Below are 19,897 nucleotides of genomic sequence, written 5' to 3' on the forward strand. Positions count from 1 at the left end.
GCTGTCCACTCCCTATTTTTGGAAATAAAGTTTTATTGTTACACAACCACACCCATTTGTTTATTTATTGTCTATGGCTGCGTTTGTGCGACCACGGCAGAGTTGACTAGTTCGGCAAAGCTTAAAATATCTACTCTCTGGCCCATCACAGGAAAAGTTTGCCAAGGAATGCATTAACCTTTGGGGCACAGCCATGTTAAGAAGCCAGACCTCCAGGAAGGGGCTCCACAGAGGAGTCGAGGAACAGGAATCTGACAATAGGCATCTCCCCAGTCCCCTAGTATCCAGGTACAAGGCTAGGAACCCGATGGGTGCTCCATTTTTTAGCGAATCTGGGGAATTTGCCTTGCCTGCTGAGCAGAAAGGACTACTTTAAAAGCAACTTATCCATGTTCAATGTTCGTCAAAAGTAGCAAGTGACCGTCTCATCCAAATTTGCCAGAAGGGCAGGAAATGTCCTAGCCTTGTTTTATTTTTAATATGAATTGAATAGTCAAAATAAGTTATAAGTAATTATGTTTTCAAGGGTCCAATTGTTCTTACTGTTTAATGACTCACTGGAATTTTCACTTTTTAATCCTAGCTGGGGGACTTTGTGATTCATCAGTTGAGAAACCAGGTGATTCCACCCGTTTTTTCCAGTTGAACCACCTTTTATGGTATGCATATTACGTGTCAAGTGGGGCACTAGGTGCTGGGAGCCACAGTGAGCAATTTCATCTCATTTTACCTGCAAAACAACTTCTTCCTTACATATCCCCACTTTGCTATCTGCCGGATTGTCAGATCACTTTCCCTAAAGGCAAGATTCCAGAATTTCCTGATTTTTTTTGGAGGGAGAAACCTGAAGTCACTGCTCACACAGGGAAGAGATCTGCAGGATTATGTGTAGGCTCCACTTGCATGAGTTCTGAATTCAAGCTCCAGGAGATGGTACATACTCCAGCAGTCACTGATACTCTTCAAAGGGGTCTTAAGGGAAGAAAACAGTAATAGGCAGCTCTGGAGGTGAAATAAGCCACTCGGATTTGTGTTTGACTCTCAAAATCATGTTTAATGAAGAGATGAAGGACAAACACCAGGAGAGTCCCATAGTGCACGTCTTGTAAGCTCTGGCTATTAGGTATATTTCTTCATGTTGCTTTTGGTTTTCATCAATGGTAGTAAACTCAAAGCACAGATCCTGGGATATAAAACCCACCTCTGCCACCTCCCCTCTGTGAATGTATTTGTGATAAAAGAATAACAGAATAAGGATTATATTAGGGGAGAAAAGAGGATTCTGGCAGAAATTAGACCAGATGTACATTTTGCCTCTGTCAGAGTATTTTCTGAATCCTCTAAATCAGACCCATGCACAAAGGGTGTGTGCAGTTAATATTTTCATGCTCTGTGGATTATTTTCACAATCAGTATGAGATATTTTAGTAACATTTTCTAGAAGTCAGACCATTTATTAACATTTCACAAACCCCAGACTATTACAAAGTATTTTGATTCTTTTATCTTAGTCCAGACACAAGAAGCCAGATGGTATTTTAGATGTTGACAGAACTGTGTTTAAAATGTTAACCAATTTCAGGTGATTTAGCAGTCCTAAAAATGATAACAAAATACCAATTTCATTTCCTCCGGTACCTCTTTGCAAATGTGAGACAAAGCAGAGTTTTATAATCATTTAATAACCCATGATTTTGGTATATCTCAAAGGTAGACTTCTTTTAAATTATAAAGGATTTTGTGTGCTTGAAATCCTAGGGAAAAAAAAAAAAGAAAAACCCAGTTTAAATATAATGTATTAATCCATATTGCAAGAAATAGATATAAATCTTATGGGTATAAAGCCATATAAACTATGAGAATTTTACAGATAAAAACCAGCACATATTTAACTAAATCTATTTTATCAGGAATTAATTAAATACTAGGAGACAATGTACTTTGAAACTCTGTCCAGAGAGTACAGAAATGAAACTAGAAATTAGAGCAGGATAAATCTTTTCTGCTCAAGTCTTAGCTCCAGTTTTTCTCATTTGTAGATTTACTTGCCTAGAACTTTTATAACTGAGCTTTCAAAATGTACACAAAAGAGATAATATATTAAACCGTGAAGACTTCTGTGACAGTATCGTAGGATGGTTCATCAATACGTATTGCAATCACCTTTTCTTTTTTACTTTTTCTACTATAGGGGCCGTAAAATGTAAAAACACAATATCCTAGCACCCGCCTCAGCTAGAGGTTGCCATGTGTCAGAGTTCTGGCAAACAAGATGTAAACAGAAGTCCACTGGTATAATCACTTCCCCTTCTCACTCCTTGGAACAGAAATGTAATTGCTGGAGGTAGGGCAGCCATCTTGTGACCCATAAGAATAAAAGCCACAAGCCAAAGAAGATGGAAGGAGTGCAGGCCATCTAAGCTATCATGGATCTGCTGCAATAAACTAGGACTCAGACTTCATGTTATATTAGAAAAGCAAATAGCCCTCCATTTAAGTCACCATTATGGGGTTTTCTGTTACCCCACCAAATGCAACCCTGATTAATGTGATACCATAGAGAACATTTACTTTAACCTTTTTAGTTTTCCCAAATCCTTAAAGAAATATGGTTTACGACAGACAGACATTTTAATCACTTTCACTTATATATAAGAATAGTGAGAACCAGAAAAGCTAAGTGATTGGTTGAGGTCATATAACGAATTAATATTTAAATTGGGATTACAACTCAGGTTGCTCGCTCTTTAGTGCAGTGTTCTTTTCATGTGCACACTGCCTACCACCCTGCTCATTTTTTCCTTCTTTTCCATAAATATTAGGTAAAAATCTATTTTTTAATAGTCCTTTCTCACTTCCTCTCTTAAACTTTCTGCGTCCCCCTCTTTCAAGTTGCACGTACTGCCATTTTGTTTTGGAAGGTTTGTTGGTCAATAATAGGTTTTATCCCCCTATCTAAAATACAAAACCCTTGTGGCAGGAACCAAAAACTACTAAACAATACAGTATTTCCAAAAACTCATAGAAAAGGAATGAGAAACTAAACTGTGTACTGAGTTGGTGGTGTAACCACATAGAGAATGTCCTAAGTGAATCTAAATCATAGTAATTTGACTTAATCTCTATAGTGGAATATAACTTAAGAAAAAACAGACCCACATTAAATTCTCAAATTGTGTTCTATAATTATATTGTTGCTAGTAGTGTTGGTATTGTAATTCTGAGACTTTGTACATATATTATGGGATACAACAAATGATAATTATGTTTGTGCAGTTGAAAACTGGAATTCTAATTGATCACCTTTGGAGAATACTAAGCATTCAACTCCTTATTTTGATAACTGGGAAATAAAGAGAAAAAAATCAAACATTTGTTACATAAAATCTCAAGCAAAATTTGGTTTGATCTCAAAGTGTTTAATGGAATCAGTTCTTGAATTGGGGAGACTCCAGTCACCATGAGGTAGAGAGAACTGTTCCTCTGAACAAAGAGAGCAACAGATTTCTAGAGGTAGAATAAGCAAGTACATTGGAGGAGAATTTCTATTGGTTAGTGCTGTACTGGTGGTTGCTTAGGAAAAAGGAAGTTAGCTGGGGATAACTGATAAAGATCCGGCTGTATTTAAATTTGGTCTTCTGGGTGAGAAGGGCATTTACAGTAAATAATAACTTGCTTAGTTTTTTGGTTTTGCTGAGATGGGGCTTAGCACAGGTGCCTCCATGTTGGGCCCCCTAAATTTTACTTATCACATTTATTCTTTCTTCATATGGCAATAATACCTCAGGTTAATGAACTATCAATGAGGAAATGTTCCTCTTTAGAGAAGTATTCCAACTGGTGGATGAAGAAGGAATGATAGAAATGGAGGATCACCATTTCGCAATGGTAGCAACAACCATCAGTGACTGCCAACATCGCAAAAGACACCCATGTCCTACGTACCTCCTTTGGAAGTACACAACACAACTAAGAAGCCTTCTTGCCAAAAAAAAAAATCAAGCCTAAATCTGATGAAGCCTTTAGATCTAACTGTACAACTTACTGGAGGGAAAGACAAATGTATTAAATGACATGACGGGATGCATTCAGCAATATTCAAACTGTGGGAAACTCTACAGGAAGAACAACTCATTTTCTTCAATAAATTATATTGTAAGATTAAAAAGAAAGAAGTAGAGAGAAAATCTATAGATTAAAAGATATTTAAGAAACTATCAACCAAATGCAATGTATAGATCTTATATGGCTCCTGATTTGAACAAACTTTAAAAACTAAAAAAAGATTATGACAACTGAGAAACTGGAAGACTGGCTAAGTAAATGAAAATTATTTTTTATGTGTGATAATGGTATTGTGGGTATATTTTTAAATGCCTTTATTTTTAAGGGAATATACCAAATATGTATGGATGGAATGATGTAGTGTCAGATTTGCTCTAAAATAATCCTGGAGCTAGTAGTAGGGAGAGAGAGATGAAACAAGACTGGTCTTAAACTCATACTTCTTGAAGCTGGGAGACAGGTAAATGGAGGCTCATTATACTATGCTCTGAACTCTTGTACATTTGAAATTTTCCATAATACTCTTAATTATAAAGCTGAAAGAATAATATTCTAAGTGGAAAAGTATGGCTCACAACTCAGAAGTCATTGACAAAATTAAATAAAGATAAAATGGTCTAAATAAAAAAAATTGAGTAATTGTGATCTTACTCACAGATCTTACATTTTAATCACCCTGTATCTCATAGGGAAAAGAAAAATACAGAATTTACCCCCGACAACCTACCCACCCACCCAGGGAGTAGTGCTTTGCCAGTGAAAAAAGAAACAGGGAGCAGTCCTTATGAGTAGAGAGTGGTATGGATTATGATTTACTTCCTTCCTTCTCTCTTTTTCTCTCTCTCTCTCCCTCCATCCACCCTCCCTCCCTCTCTCCCTTCCTTTCTTTCTTAAGCCATCATTCTGAGTGACCACATTTAATTTGGTATAATCTACTTCCTCTTGTAGTTTACTTCTAACTTTGGATAGCATACTTAAAAAACAAAGCCTATTAATAGGGTTTATGACCCACTAAAATACTGATAAGAATTTGATTCCCTTTCAAGACTCAACACAAAAATAGCCAGGGGCTGTCTGACATACCTTGTTAAACCCAACATGTGGATCCCAACCGAGGACAGCTTGAGGCTTGAATCCCAGAGTAGTTCAGAGCACTCTGACCACAGCCTGGTCTCAATTCAGAAAATCTCTGGGTGACTGGATTAATTCTGGGATTCTGTGAAAACTTCTAAACTGTTTAGAGTGAATCTTGTGGATTCAATTTAGTGTCTTAAGAAACTGCACTTCATTTAGATCAATGGAGGCCCAGTGTGACCCCTTCTTTCTCAACAGCCTTGGATCCTCCAGACCAGTGGTTCTAAATCAGGGGCCGTTTTGCCCCCAGGGGCCATTTGGCAGACTGGAGACATTTTTTATTTTCATGACTGAGGGGAGTGGGGGTGAACTACTAGCATCTAGCATTTAGGGATGCTGCTAAACATCCTACAATGCACAGGACACAACAGAGAATTATCCAGTCCTAAATGTCAAAGATGACATTTGGGGTCTAGGTCAAAGATGACTTTAGCTCTCAGCTGATGAAGGTAACTCAGAAGAAGACAGAGATTGAGTAAAAGGCCTTTGTTTGGCCACCTTAGCCACCAAGTGTCTCCTTCATGTTTGATGGGATGGGAATATTTTATTCCACATTCAAGAAGTACTTTCCGTAAGAGTAGGAGCAAATATGGAGTTACATGGTGCTGGTTCCCTAATTAAAGAATAATTTGCTTTCACGGACAGTAAACTTCAGAATAAGGTGATTCCTCTGATAGATCTGGAGTAGACAATGAATTTTAAAGTTAAATTTTGATAAATATTTTAAACATCAGTGACACTAAGAATCACTTAAGAAACTTGTTTACAATACTGATACCCTCACTCCAAACACCAAATCTACTGAAGTCTAAGAGAATCCCTGCTATAGAGGACTAAGGAATTCTGAGAACCAGAGCTCCATTTCTCAAGGAAGGGCTTAAACCCCTAGTAACTTGAAACATCCATCTCCACTGTATTTCTGAACAAATAATCCAGAATACTGAATATCTATCTATGGTGGGTTGAAACATGGCCCCTAAAAGATTCTCTTCCCTATGGAGCAAGGGTCTTTGCAGATATAATTAAGGTAAGGATTTTGAAGTAAGATTGTCCTGGATTAGGGTGGGCCCTAAATCCAATGACTATGCCTCATAAGAGATGGGAAAGGAGAAGACTCACAGACACAGAGAGGAGAAAGCCAGTTACTGGAGTTACACAGCCTGAGTCAAAGAACACCAGGAGTGATGGCCACCATCTGAAGCCAGGAGAGGGGCATGGAACAAAAGCTCCCCAGAGCCTCCGGAGGGAACCAACTCTAAGGACACCTGGATTTTGGGCTTCTGGGTCTCCAGAACTGTGAGAGAAGAAATGTCTATTGTTTTGAGCTGCCAAGTTTTTGGTAATTTATGGCTCCTGTCAGCAATAGCAGAGTGTCTCAGCTTCCTAGGGCTGCTGCAACAAAGAATCACAGGATGGGTGGCTTTAAAACACAGACATTTATTGACTTTCAGTTCCGGAGGCTAGAAGTCTGAAATCAAGGTGTCAATAGGGCCACATGCCTCTGAAACCAGCAGGGAGGAACCTGTTCCTTGTGTCTCTCGGCTTCTGGTGGTGGCTTTCCCGAAAGTCATGGTGTTCTCTGCCTCCGTCTTCACATGGTGTACCCGCATCTGTCCCTGTCTGTTACGTCCTATCTCCTCTTCCTATAAGGACTCCAGTCATATTGGATTAGGGCCCATCCTAAACCAATTTGGCTTCATTTTAACTAACAGCAGTCTCAAAGAACCTATTTCCAAATAGGATCATATTCACGAAACCAGGGCTTAGGACTTGAATGTACCTTTTCAGGGGACACAATTCAATCCATAACACAAAGGATATTTCACCTTCCTAAAATTTCCGAACGCTTTGATCAGCCATAGATCTATGGGAAGTGATCTTAACCAATTGCTTGGTCAAGCTTCCAGGAAGCAAGATACCTGGGTCCCAGCTCCACCACTATTTTCCTGTGAAAACTTGCATCTCAATTTCATCATCTATAAAATGGAGCTGATGATGCCAGACCTAGCAATACTAAGGAAGCAGAATAATAATAGAAAACCTCATAACAAAAAATCATGATACGGTAAATTTCACTTTCTATAATTACACTACAAATCCCAGACAGAGGAAGGAAGCTAAAATTTATTTAGCTCCATCTAAATACCAGTGGTAGATACTGGAACAAAAGACAAATCCACCACTTCCAAACAATTACTTTGCTTCCCAGCCTTCTTCCCTGAATATACGTTCCTTAGATATATGTAAAAGTTACTCACATTTTCACTCATTGTGGTGGCTTTCAATGTATAATTATTCTTCCTGTTGTAGAATATAAAAGATAGTATTTACTAGATTATCACTTTCAATTCTGAAAAACACATATCCTCTTTTAGTTAATATTACTCCATACATCTGTGCAGCAAGAATACAAACATTTATCTTAGACAGCTAGAACAAAAGGCAGCAACCACAATTAAGTGTCTTCTGTTTATAGACAATATTCACAGAGAAAGGTATATGTGACACCCTTGCATCTAAATGCAACCTAGGGTTAGTATACTAAAGATTTTTGGTGTACTAAACAAACCACAGACAGTTTTCAACTTATTATCATTTAACGTTTTTGAAAGCTTGATTTTAAGTTGACTATTATAATTTGAAAATTAATTTTTTTTCCAAGGAAAAGACGGTTTACACGGCGGCTAGGTTCCAGTTATCCAATTCATCATTCAATAAATTTTGTGGACCATGGATTTGAGGACTGAAAGGAGAGGTGTTTTAAAATAAATAGGGTAATTTTCCTACCAGATTGCCATGTGGGTTGATAGAGACACTGTAAATAAGGGAAGAATAACCCCCTCATCCCAGCAATCTCATCCTCTCTCTTTATGTAAGATGATGACCTTTCTCTGCTCAAAACCCTCCAATGATTTCCCATTTCAGTCAATAAAAGTGGAAGTTCTCACAATAGCCTGGAGCAGGAGGAACAAGTACACAATCAGGCCCACCCTGCTTCTCTGAATTCACCCTCTTTGCTGCTGCTTATTCTTATAACGTGGATCTTATTCTGGACTTCTACTGGGATATTATGAGACTTAGAGACCAGAGTTGAACAGGAAGTCTTCAAAAGACTTAGGGGATGACAAGGCATCCAAAGCCACAGCAGCTGGGAGAATGTCCACAGGCCGAAAGTTAGGTCTGCCATTTCCATACACATAAGAAGGACAACTGCAAACCAAGTGCATATAAATCGAGGACTTTAGTGATCTCATCCAGATGTCATACACTTACAACTCCTAAATTTTTATATCCAGTTAAGGTACTCCCCCAAACTCCAGATTTATATATTTAGTTATTTACTAAGTATCTCTACCAGTAGGTCTAATAAACTTCTCAAATATTAAAATTTTGAAACACTCCAGACCTCTCCAACTACCCCCATCCTCATTCACAAACTTGCTCCTTCTAAAATCTCTCACATTTCAATAAATGGTAACTCCATTCTGCTCATAATCTTGTACCCATCATTGATCTCTCTTTTTCTTAACACCCACATCCAGTTAATCAGAAAATTGTCAAAAATATGTCTTGCATTCTATCATTTCTCATCATCTCTGGCACTGCCACTTTGGTCCTAGACACCATTTTCTCTTGCCTAGATTATTGCGGTAGCTTCCTAACTGATCTCCCTGCCTCCCCCTTTTGCCACATTATGGTTGGTTCTCAACAGAACAGCCAGTCTGAGCCTTTTAAGGTTAAGTGATATGATGCTACCTTGCTGCTCAAAACCCTCCAATGACTTTCCACTCACTCAGAACAAGAACCAAAGTCTCTGAGATTGCCTAGAAGGCTCTCTCCATGATCTGGCCCTAGCTATTTCTGTGTACTCATCTCCTCCTCTTTGTGCTTCTCTCATTCCATTCCAGCCACACTGGTTCCCTTGCTGCTTCTCAGACACTCCATGCATGCCGGGCCTCCAGGACTTTCCATTTGTTGTCCCCTCTCTGCTTGAACACTCTTCCCATGAAGATTTGTATGCTTGCTCCTCTAACTCCTTCAAGTCTTTCTCAAACATCACCTTTTCAGTTAAGCATTTCCTGATCATCTATTTAAAATGTCACTCTTCACTCCCACCCTGTATAGTCTCTATCCTCATACCTGCTTTATTTCTCTTCATGTTACTTAATACCATCTGATATACTGTTTACTTATCTGCTTTCTTTCTGCCTCTCTCCACTAGAATGTAAGCTCCATAAGGCAGAGTGTTTTGTGTGTTTCATTCAATGTTATATCCCCATTCCCTAGCACAGTGTTGGGCACAAAATAGGTATTCGATAAATACTTGTTGAATGAAAAACATGACTGAAAGTAAAAATTTGTCAATTTTCAATTTAGCAAAATACAAAAAATACGTTTGTTAAAGTAGTATTTTGGAAATGTCTCTGAAGTCAAATGTATTGGTCTTATTTCTTTTATAAGTAATAGTTATTCACAAACAGGCATGAAACTGGAATTAGAATGTATTTCTCAAACTTGAGTAATTTCCCACAGAATTAAACCTATAAAAATGGGTTTCTTCTGTTTTTTAAAGAGATGATTAAACTTTTGTTTTTGAAGAGATGATTAAGGTTAAATTAGTTGTTATAGGACAAAAGCCATGCATTTTAAAAAGCATACTTACTGGAAGGAGGTTTCTTCTACAAAAGAAAATAGGAACATATTATTAATGAAGGAGTTGATAAGGTATGATACAGATTCATATAAAATGAGTTTTAGCTTAATTTCCTTTTCTTAAGGCTGACATTTGTACCTTCTAAATCAGGATTTGGTGAAGTTTTTCTGTGAAGGGTCAGATGACAAATATTTTAGGCTTTACAAGGCAGAAAGCAAAGTCAAGGATATTATGTAGGCACTTACACAAGAGACAATACAAATTTCCAAAAATGATATTGATGAAGCTCAAAATACAATAACTGAGTACAAATCCTTGTGATACAGGTCTATCATGAGAAGACTGTAACTGTTTTGGGGGAAAGCCATTTCTCTTACTTGGGCTTCACAGTTAGTGCTCCCTTTCACCAAATTGATTGCAAATGGTCATCTGTAAAAACCAGTCTTATCTTGGGAGCTGTTCTAGTTTGCTAATGCTGCGGAATGCAAAACACCAGAGACGGATTGGCTTTTATAAAAAGGGGGTTTATTTGGCTACACAGTTACAGTCTTAAGGCCTTAAAGTGTCCAAGGTAACACATCAACAATCGGGTACCTTCACTGGAGGATGGCCAATGGTGTCCGGAAAGCCTCTGTTACCTGGGAAGGCACGTGGCTGGCATCTGCTCCAAAGTTCTGGTTTCAAAACGGCTTTCTCCCAGGACGTTCCTCTCTAGCAAGCTTGCTCCTCTTCAAAATGTCACTCACAGCTGCACTGAGTTCCTTCTCTTTGAGTCAGCTCATTTATATGGCTCCACTAATCAAAGCCCACCCTAAATGGGTGGGGCCATGCCTCCATGGGAATATCTAATCAGAGTCATCACCCACAGCTGGGTGGGGCACATTCCAAGCAAATCTAATCAGCACCAAAATGTCTGCCCCACAAGACTACATCAAAGATAATGGCATTTGGGGGACACAATACATTCAAACTGGCACAGGAGCTATAGTGGTTTGGGGCTATGTATCCCCAAAAAACATGTTCTTAAACTTAATCCATTCCTGTGGGTGTGAACCCACTGTAAGTAGGACATTTTGATGAGGTTACTTCAGTTAAGGTGTGACCTAACTCAATTGGATGGGTCTTAATCCTATTTCTGGAGTCCTTTATAAGCAGAATGAAATTCAGACAGATAGAGAAAGCCACAGAGAGAGAAGCCAGAAGCTGGAAGTCAGTGGAACCTGGAAGAGAAGGCCACCAAGTGCATTGCCATGTGACAGAGGAGCCCAGGACCAGGGATCACCAGTACCAGCCCCAGAATGCCAGTCTTCAGGAAGAAAGAACCACCTTGATGAAGCTTTGATTTGACTTGATTTGGACTCCTTCCAGCCTCAAAACAGTAAGCCACCATATTCCCATTGTTCAAGCCAACCCACTGCATGGTACTTGCTTAAGCAGCCAAGGAAACCATAACATGAGCCGTAAAAAAACAGGTGGTGGCCAGATTTGGCCTATGGGCTGTAGTTTGCAATCTCTGTTCTAAATGTAAGATCAAGAAAATAATTCTCTTACATAGGATTTCTACCAGTTGAAATTAACTAACATTCTTAGCCAATGGATTCCTAATGTCCAAGTCAACACTTTAATTAATTCAGTATTTTAAGAAAAATTTAAGTCCTAATTGAAAATACTCAGATAGGTATTCTTTGAAGTACAGTTAACAATGACAAGAATTTTGAATCAATCTTATCTGTTGTGTACTCTCACTGGTGGCCAGTAGGTGGACTCAGCTGGATTCCATTCAGAAAATTACATTACACTGGACTAGATTGGAGCACTAGATACAAAAGCAGTTATTAATTCACAGAGCAGTTATTCTTAACTATAGGGAATCTCCTGAAACCATTTTCATGGAAACATTTTATGACATATACTATTCAGTTTATAGGTATTATTAAAAATCCTTAAAGTTTTATTTTGGTATAAAGTATTTTTAAAGCTAAATTCCAGAATTAATGTTCACTATATATCAGTCTAAAACTTGTTCCATGCTATAAATTTATTATTTCATCAAAAAAACTACTTTATATACTAGAGTCAATGGACTTTTTTCTTGGATTCTTGGATAATTTTAAGGTCTGGGGTGAAGATATGCATTAAGAGAATAAAATCGATTATGTTTAAATCTCATTCATATACCTCACACTGTAATGGGGGTTTAAGAGTCACAAAAGCTCTGTAGGGGTTGAATTGATATTTTTGAGCCCCAACCCCTAGTACCTGGGAATGTGACCTTATCTGGAATTAGGATCTTTGCAGATATATTTAGTCAATCACCCTTGCACTGGTTTGGATATAGTATGTTTCCCCAAAAGCCATATTCTTTAATGCAATTTCGTGGCAGCAGATTCATTAATCTTTCTGATTAGGGAGTGACCTCTTGATTGAGTGTTTCCACGGAGATGTGACTCACCCAACTGTGGGTAACACCTTTGATTAGATTATTTCCATGGAGGTGAGGCCCTGCCCATTCAGCCTTGATCTTAATTAAATCACTGGAGCCCTACAAGAGCTCAGACAGAAGGAGCTCGGTGCTGCAGTGGAGAGAGACATTTTGGAGACAGCCCTCGAAAGCAGACACTCCAGGGATTTATTCAGGGGTGTTCGCTGAGAATTTGCAATGAGACAGCTCTGCCTTTTCTCCCTATGTTTGTCAAGGTGCGTCATAACTCACCTGCATGTCACCCTGGGCATTTTCCACTCCAGAAAAATCAATGAAAAATATACTCCAGAGTTGGTTAGAACTTCTTGGAGAAATAATGTCTCATATGTAAACTACAGATCCACAGGAAGTCATCTACCAAAGAAAGGTGAAATTCACTTACTTGAAAAGTAGCCTTTCCTCTGCGCATAGCACACACCAAGGCCACAAACGGAAATCACTAAAACAACAACTACCAAAGCTGCTACGATGCCACCTATGTTGAGATCATCTGGAACATAAAGTAAACTGCATATAAGTTCATGTCAAATTTCTAAAATGGAAGAAATTCAAAAAGCTTCCCTCTGCAGCTATATCATATACATGGATAGTTTCATGCATTTGAAACCTCCTCATCTATTAACAGTACTAAGTTTGCAAGAATATGAAGTTTTAAAAAGTGCTATGATCCAGAAATAAAATGTATGGTATTTATGTGCATTCATTTGGAGATGTAATAATTCATAGGCCTGAATATCAGATTGGAAACAATCTTGGAAGTTCAGCATGTTCAAGTCTTCTACTACCACTCGCACCTCCCCCCAAATTTTATTTAAAATTCCTCTACATAATCCTTTGTGTCAATTTTACAAATAACGGAAAACTCACTCAACTCCAAAGAAATCTTATGCCACTGTTACTCTGTAAAACTGTCAGAAACATCTTCCTTCTTGAATTATGTGAGTGTAAACATACACATACACACACACACACACACACACACACACACACACACACACATGCTATTAAACTGCCATCTCATTGAGCTTAAAACAGATTAAATACTCTAAGGCTTTTTCATGTTGCTATTAAATCACATCTCTCTATCCTAATAAATTTGGATTTTTGTATCCAATTTTGAAATCTCTACCCTGTTACCAACTTGTAACAGGGTTTTCAGATATTCTTTTGGCGAAGAATTAGATTATTAACCTTCTAAGCTCAATATTTCTGCAATCGGGGAGCTGTACCCAAAATACCCTCATTCAAGGAATTAATAAAATGATGAACAGGTCTTTGTTTAGGAAAGATCCATGTAACAGGCTTTTAGAAACCTCCCTTCATGTAACATAAAGTATTGGCATGCTCCAGTGGAATTCAACTCTGTGTGAATCCATCTAAACTTAGTTTTATTTGGATCACATTTCTCCATCTTGCCCACAAGGATTTCATGAGTCACACTCTTCTGTCACGTAGAAACTTTCATTTATTAACATCATGTGAATAACCTACACTCTTTAAGGACACAATTCCTCAAAGGGGTCTTGATTTTTTAAAAAAGCAAGTATCTTTTGCATAGATAATAACTTGGAGAAAATATTTTATAGCATTTTTCTCAATAATAATTGAATAGTTTTAAAGCAGTGTACATTTTGAGAAATGTTTTTTTTTAGAAATACCATTTGAGTCTGCTTATCAAAAAATTTTTCTGGTATCAGAATTCTTTCCCAATGCCAAATATGTTACTAATTTTCTCAGATACCACTGAAACATCAACTGTTTTTTTTTTTTAAAGGAATCATTGAAAGGCAGAGAAAGTTGAACAAAGTAGAAAACATTAACTATTGTTTTGTATAAACTCAGCTCATATTTGCTTTGGCATCAGGGGAGTCAAGGAGAGGTCAGCTATTTACTTGGATACAAAAAGAGCAGAGAGGGGAAAACCCCAGAGTAATCAAAATTGATGACAAAATTAAATGAATAACTACATTAAACTCCTAAGACTCACACTCTACCTCCTATTTTCTTTGTAGTAGTCAATGAATTTCACATCTATGAAGGATTCAAACTAAAGGCAAAATCTGTCCTGTAAGTGCTAAGTTGCAGTATAAATTTTATTTTATTTTCTTCAATAAAATGGAAGATAAGAGTAGTAACTTAGAGATAAGTTGTTTTCATCCTGTTTGCCATTTACTGTGAGAAACTGAGCAAACAATAAAACCGCATTATGCCTCAGTGAAGATGAAACGTAGAAATCATGTTGTAATCAAAGTAGATCTACCGGTGAAACTTTCACATTTTAATTGTTTTGTATTTATTAACTATGTGCTAGGAAAAATGTTACTAGTCCATCAAAATCATGACTTTACAGATATTATTTACAATGAGGCTAAAGTAGACATTTCAATTAAACAGCCACTTCAACGAAAAAATAAATAAAAATAGTGCAGGTGGTACAAAGTTATGGTAAAACCATGAGGATAGTATGTGAATTAATGAAGTTAGGAAAACCGGATTAATGTATTGAAGTTTAAAGATATTCTGACAAATTTTTCTAATGCATCAGTTTTTGAAGAAATTCTGATGATATTTTTCTAATAACTCCAAAGCAGCTTTGAGAAGGATACTTTCTGATACTTTAAGCAAATGCTAGAGTTTTATTACAAATGTCAGCACTTGGATGAGTCTGGAGGATAAAATCAATGATATGCATCCCTGAGTTTTACAAAAAGACCTGAAATTCAAACCTGTTTGAGGAAATTCAAATATACCATTGAAACTTATACTTTAGAATATCATGAAAACTAATAAAAATATTCTTAAAAATCCTGTTTAATTGTACATAAACAATGCAAATTAGCGCACCTGTATCTGCACATCTCTAAGTGCACTGAATTTCTGACCCCACAAAGCTGAATACAAAGCTAGGGGCCCTCAGTACTCCATTTCAGGGTGCAGCCCTTCCAAGTGACCTTTAACCCCTTTTTGTCAACTTTTGTGCATCTGTCTCTATCTATGACACAACAATTTGCAAAACACATAGCTTTTACTCAAGTACGAATTAAATCACTAAAAATAAAATGTAAAAAATTAACATCCGTGCTCTGAAGTTCATATAATCTAGAAAAGATTCTTGAGCACTACTTTTATTGGACTCAGAGAGGTTCATTTTATGAAACACAATTTTTGGCAGCTTTTATAGCCACCTAGTCCATAACTATATTCAACTATATATTTTTTGGGAGCCTGCTGCAGGATAAGTATAAGCTCAGTATTTCAGGGGACTGAAAACATGAACAATGACAATAATCCAACCACAACAACGAAAAATAGCTAACGCTTCTATAAATGCTCACAGTGTACCAGTGCTATTCTAACACTTTTAAAATGTTGATTATTTTCATCTTCATAACAGCTTCATGAAGTTGCATTTTGATGAGAGTGAGGCACAGAGAGGTTAAGACACTTGCCCAAGAGTGTGCAGCAAACAAGTGGCAGATCTGGGATTCGAACTCCATGATAGACTCTCTGATCCTGAGGAATTTATAGATTACATAACTTTGGATTGTGTTTGAAAAAAAGATTCCTATACTTGAGCTGCCTACAGAAGAACATATTTTAAAAACAGTTGTTTGCAAAACTAAAAAATGTGTTAAATGTAATGCTAAATTTTCTTGGCTTGTTCAGGAGATGGCTTAAAAACAGCACCTTTGCTCCAAGGCAGTACATAACGTCAAGCTAATTTTAAACATCCCCTCCTCTTTTCCCTCCAAATCACTTAAACCTTTCTGACCCCTTGCTCCCTCCATCTGCCCACCCCTACCCCTCACAGATGATAACACATCCTAATTGCAAACCATTTGTTCTTCCCAGTATCTCACGCTTACCTACTTGCATCCGTTTCCCGGGACACCTGCGATATCCAACAGAATTTCGGGCCTCACAGGAATATTCTCCAGAGTCCGATTTTGAAACGGGGTTGAATTGCTATTTGCAGAGGGGAAAGAAAATTTACTTTTTAAGCAGTAAACTGTAAGTAGACTCCCAAACTAGCTATCTATCTTGAATTATAGCATCAAGTCGGTCATTTCCAGTTTAACAGCTTATAACTTTATATTTTTATTATGAATTTAAAAATCCGCCACAAACTCAAGGAGTAAATAGCTAGGCCTCCTGTTTTAATTCAACAGAGAAAGATTTAAATATAAGCTGGGAAGTTTCTTTTCTGTGTGTGATTTTGAAAAGGCAGAATTGTTAGGTAGACAGTAGACATTTTTTAGAGTTTTTCGCACACTACAGTATTAAATGACAGCTAGTTCTATTTCCTAGCAAACCCCGCTTTTATATAAATGAAGGCCCCCTTAACCTAAAAGGGTTACTGCACTTCCCAAAGTTACAAGTGAGTCTACTGTGGCAGCAAACATTAACACTTCCTCTAAAGAGCTAGAGTTACTACCAGGATGGAGGGCCGAGGAAAATCTTAATTGGTGTTGTTTATAGGATTATAAACTCGATCAGCTCCAGAATTTTTGAAAAGCCTAAAAAAGATAAAGCCCAGCCCTTGCTCCTTCCACCCCCTGCCAAAGCAACTGAAAAATAAGACTTTGATATAGAAGTTTCATTACTTTTACCAGTAGTTTTATCCCCTTGGTGGATTTCTGAAACTATTGGAAGGAAGGAAGGAAGGGAGGAAGGGAAGGAAGAAGGGAGGAAAGGGAAGAAGGGAGGAGAGGAGGGAGAGAGGGAGGAAACAGGAAGTGTCTTGGACTTAAAGGATCCTGCCAGGACAGTAAAGAGTGAGACCAGGTGCTCAGTAATTTTCGGTGCCCTCCTTGTCACACCTCAGTACAGCAGTGGTCACTCCCACTCGTCCATGGGAGCCTTGAACTTCTGAGGAGACCCATGGACTGGATCTATTTCCTCCCTTTCCTCTTTCAATTTTCTTTGCCCACCACCTGCACCCCTCTTCTTTCTATAAACTTCAACATGGTGGGGTCAAGAGCTTTTCCTCACTTATTTTCAGTCTATGGAACCATCTGTCACTTTCCCCAAAGCCAGAAGTCTTTGAGAATATTCACCATGAAATCAGGATCAAGATTACATATAAACAACAAGCTACACTCAAACCAAAAATGATCTTCCAGCACATTATCATCAGTAATTAAAAGGAAGCCCTTGTCCCCCCCACAATGGGGTCTTGGTTGGTCGTTTCTCACAACATAACCCATCCTAGCTCAACCCTGCTTCATTCCTTTGATATCACAGATATTTCACAGATGGAGGCCAGCTAAGGAAAGTGCGTCTCTATCATTTCAGCCTTGCCTTGGGCTCTTAGCACCTGCTCTGAGAAAAAATAAATTTGAAAGGTAAATATAGGAAAGTGTGACGGCAGGTTTTCTGCCCAGTTTCTCAGTATAAAATCAGCTGGACCTGCTGACTGCTCCAGCTGACTGCTGAAAGGGCCGAGGCCACAGGGCCTTCCTCAAGGAGGATTTATCCTACCAGTAGAATTTATTATTTAGCCATGTTACTGGTACACTTTATTATTTACCAGAGGATCCAATTTTTAAATGTTATGGTGTGCTTGTAAATTGAGAAATGAAAGGAAACATTATTCCTCCTTGTAAAATTCATTCCAATCATCGTTGTATTACCCTGCCTTTAGGATTTTTTAGATAATGACCCTAAAGTTTGCATTGCTATAAAGTTAGACCTTTTTGAACTACTATATAATATTAGTTTAACTGATTAAAAAAACAAGCTTTAAGCTTAATGACTTTTTTTTACTCCCACTCCTATCCCTAAAAGTCACAGCTGAAAAAATAAAAATAAAGTACTTTTAACTTTAAAGAGCTTATTTATAAATTCTCTTCAATATTCCTAGAAAGGCCTTTCAATTTGATTTTAAAGGAGGAAACAATTAGAAAGTCTGGGCTAAATCTAAAGCAGCAGATACTCAAGTCAGAGAGCCAATTGTTGATCTAGAATCACGGAAGGGTTAAATGACACAGACATCAGACAGAAGATTGGCTAGAGCCACTGTTCTCTCACAGCTAGCACTGGGGTCAGAGCCTCCTAAGAGAGCTTCCCTGCATTTCCCTGGTGATGTAAATGGAGACTGCACTTAGTAACTCTCCAGGCCAGGAAAGTAGTTGTAGTGAAATGCCTGAGCCATCATCATGAATCCAGCTTGGCCTGATTCAGGTAACTGGTGTAGGCTCTCGTGTGCTCAGTTCCCAGTTCTCTGCATCGTGCTCTCATCTTTTCTGGCAGCTCTTTCCAACACCTCTCTGTGCAGGTACCACCATCTTTCCTGCTACCACTCTTCTCCCCAATTAGCCAAGCAATGGTGGTCATCCTCTGTTCTCCATCATTTTTGTTCTTATAATTTTTTCATCCAAATATAAGATAGTTATTAGGCCAATGCTTAAATGACCTTACCAGAGTTCCAGATGTTCTATTTATTGTGTATGAGCTGTTGATGGTTTGGAGGCTAAATTTTGGATTCTCTAGCAAACGAATGCCATTCTTAAACCACGTGTATTCAGGAGATGGATTTCCTTCTTTCTCTTGACATCGTAGCTCGACCACCCTCCCATTCAGAGCAGAATTGGGTACTTCACATGACGGAACTGCTGGAGCCACTGAATGATGGAAGTCAAATGATATTGATTATTTATTTACAAGTCAAACAAGGACTTCAACTGCCAGTTAAAAATGTACTCACTGGACCCCTGTAACAGAGACTGGCTACTTGTTCAACAAATCAATTCCCTTTCTTCCAGGGCTTATAGCTAGACCATATTTGCTAGCTCCCTTGCAGCTAGACAGAATCTGATTCATGAGTTCTGGCCAGTGGAATGCGGGTAAAAATGATATATGCCATTTCCAGGACTGGTACATAAAGACCTTACACTACCCACATTAAGTCATCCCCTTTTCTCCCCTCCCATTACCAAGAAGGTGTCAGTCCCATGGTGGCCTTGGAGAACCATGTACTGAAGATGTCAGAACTGACATTAACTTTAGTCTCTAAAGATTTACCAAAGTAGATCAATAGAGCTCCACCTATCTGCCTCTGTCCCTGCCCCACCAGCCCTGCCTTAACTATTAGATTTCACTTATGTGAGAAACTTTCATTACATTAAGTTACTGACAGTTCAGGGCTTGCTTATCTGTTATAACCAGCAAGTTTTACCTTAGTTAATGTAATACCTGTTCTTTTTTAGATAAACAATTTCTGCATTTTTCCTCACCAGAGTTTGAATGATGTATTATGAATTTTATTTAACAGAAATCAAAACTAAGTATATTTTTTCAGGCCTGGTACTCAAACAGAAATCCCATTTGGCCTAGAACTAGCCAAGTTAGAGAATATCTGCACGAGGAGATAGGGTTATTCTGGTCCCAGAAATTTACTCAGTTGAGTGAATAACACTCAGTTATTCAATCAAACACTAACCTAGGTACTACTGTGAAAGGACTTTGAAGATATTATTAAAGTCCAAAAGCCATTGACCTTAAGATAGGGAGATTACATGGATGGGTAGGACTTAATCATATGAACCCTTAAAAAAGAGAAT

At 38.0% G+C, this 19,897-nt stretch overlaps 1 protein-coding gene across 4 annotated transcripts in view; it reads right to left on the reverse strand.

Annotated features, from left to right (window-relative positions):
• Window positions 1–1,027: 1,027 nt before the first annotated feature.
• Window positions 1,028–19,897, reverse strand: part of JAM2 (junctional adhesion molecule 2) — a 68,862-nt gene continuing 49,992 nt past the window's right edge. For 2 of the 4 annotated variants that reach the window (XM_037833168.1, XM_037833159.1), the window contains exons 5-11: window positions 18,756–18,958; window positions 16,202–16,301; window positions 12,718–12,825; window positions 9,863–9,878; window positions 7,458–7,500; window positions 5,149–5,281; window positions 1,028–1,754 (exon numbers count right to left, since the gene is read on the reverse strand). In XM_037833168.1, the coding sequence (XP_037689096.1) occupies window positions 5,153–5,281; window positions 7,458–7,500; window positions 9,863–9,878; window positions 12,718–12,825; window positions 16,202–16,301; window positions 18,756–18,958 (599 nt within the window). In that variant the 3' untranslated portion in view covers window positions 1,028–1,754; window positions 5,149–5,152. Of the gene's footprint in view, window positions 1,755–5,148; window positions 5,282–6,616; window positions 7,213–7,457; window positions 7,501–9,862; window positions 9,879–12,717; window positions 12,826–16,201; window positions 16,302–18,755; window positions 18,959–19,897 lie in introns of those variants that run through there. The other 2 variants (XM_037833173.1, XM_037833182.1) reach the window with 2 other exon arrangements.

This window comes from Choloepus didactylus, chromosome 1 (assembly GCF_015220235.1).
Source record: "Choloepus didactylus isolate mChoDid1 chromosome 1, mChoDid1.pri, whole genome shotgun sequence".
NCBI lineage: Eukaryota > Metazoa > Chordata > Mammalia > Pilosa > Megalonychidae > Choloepus > Choloepus didactylus.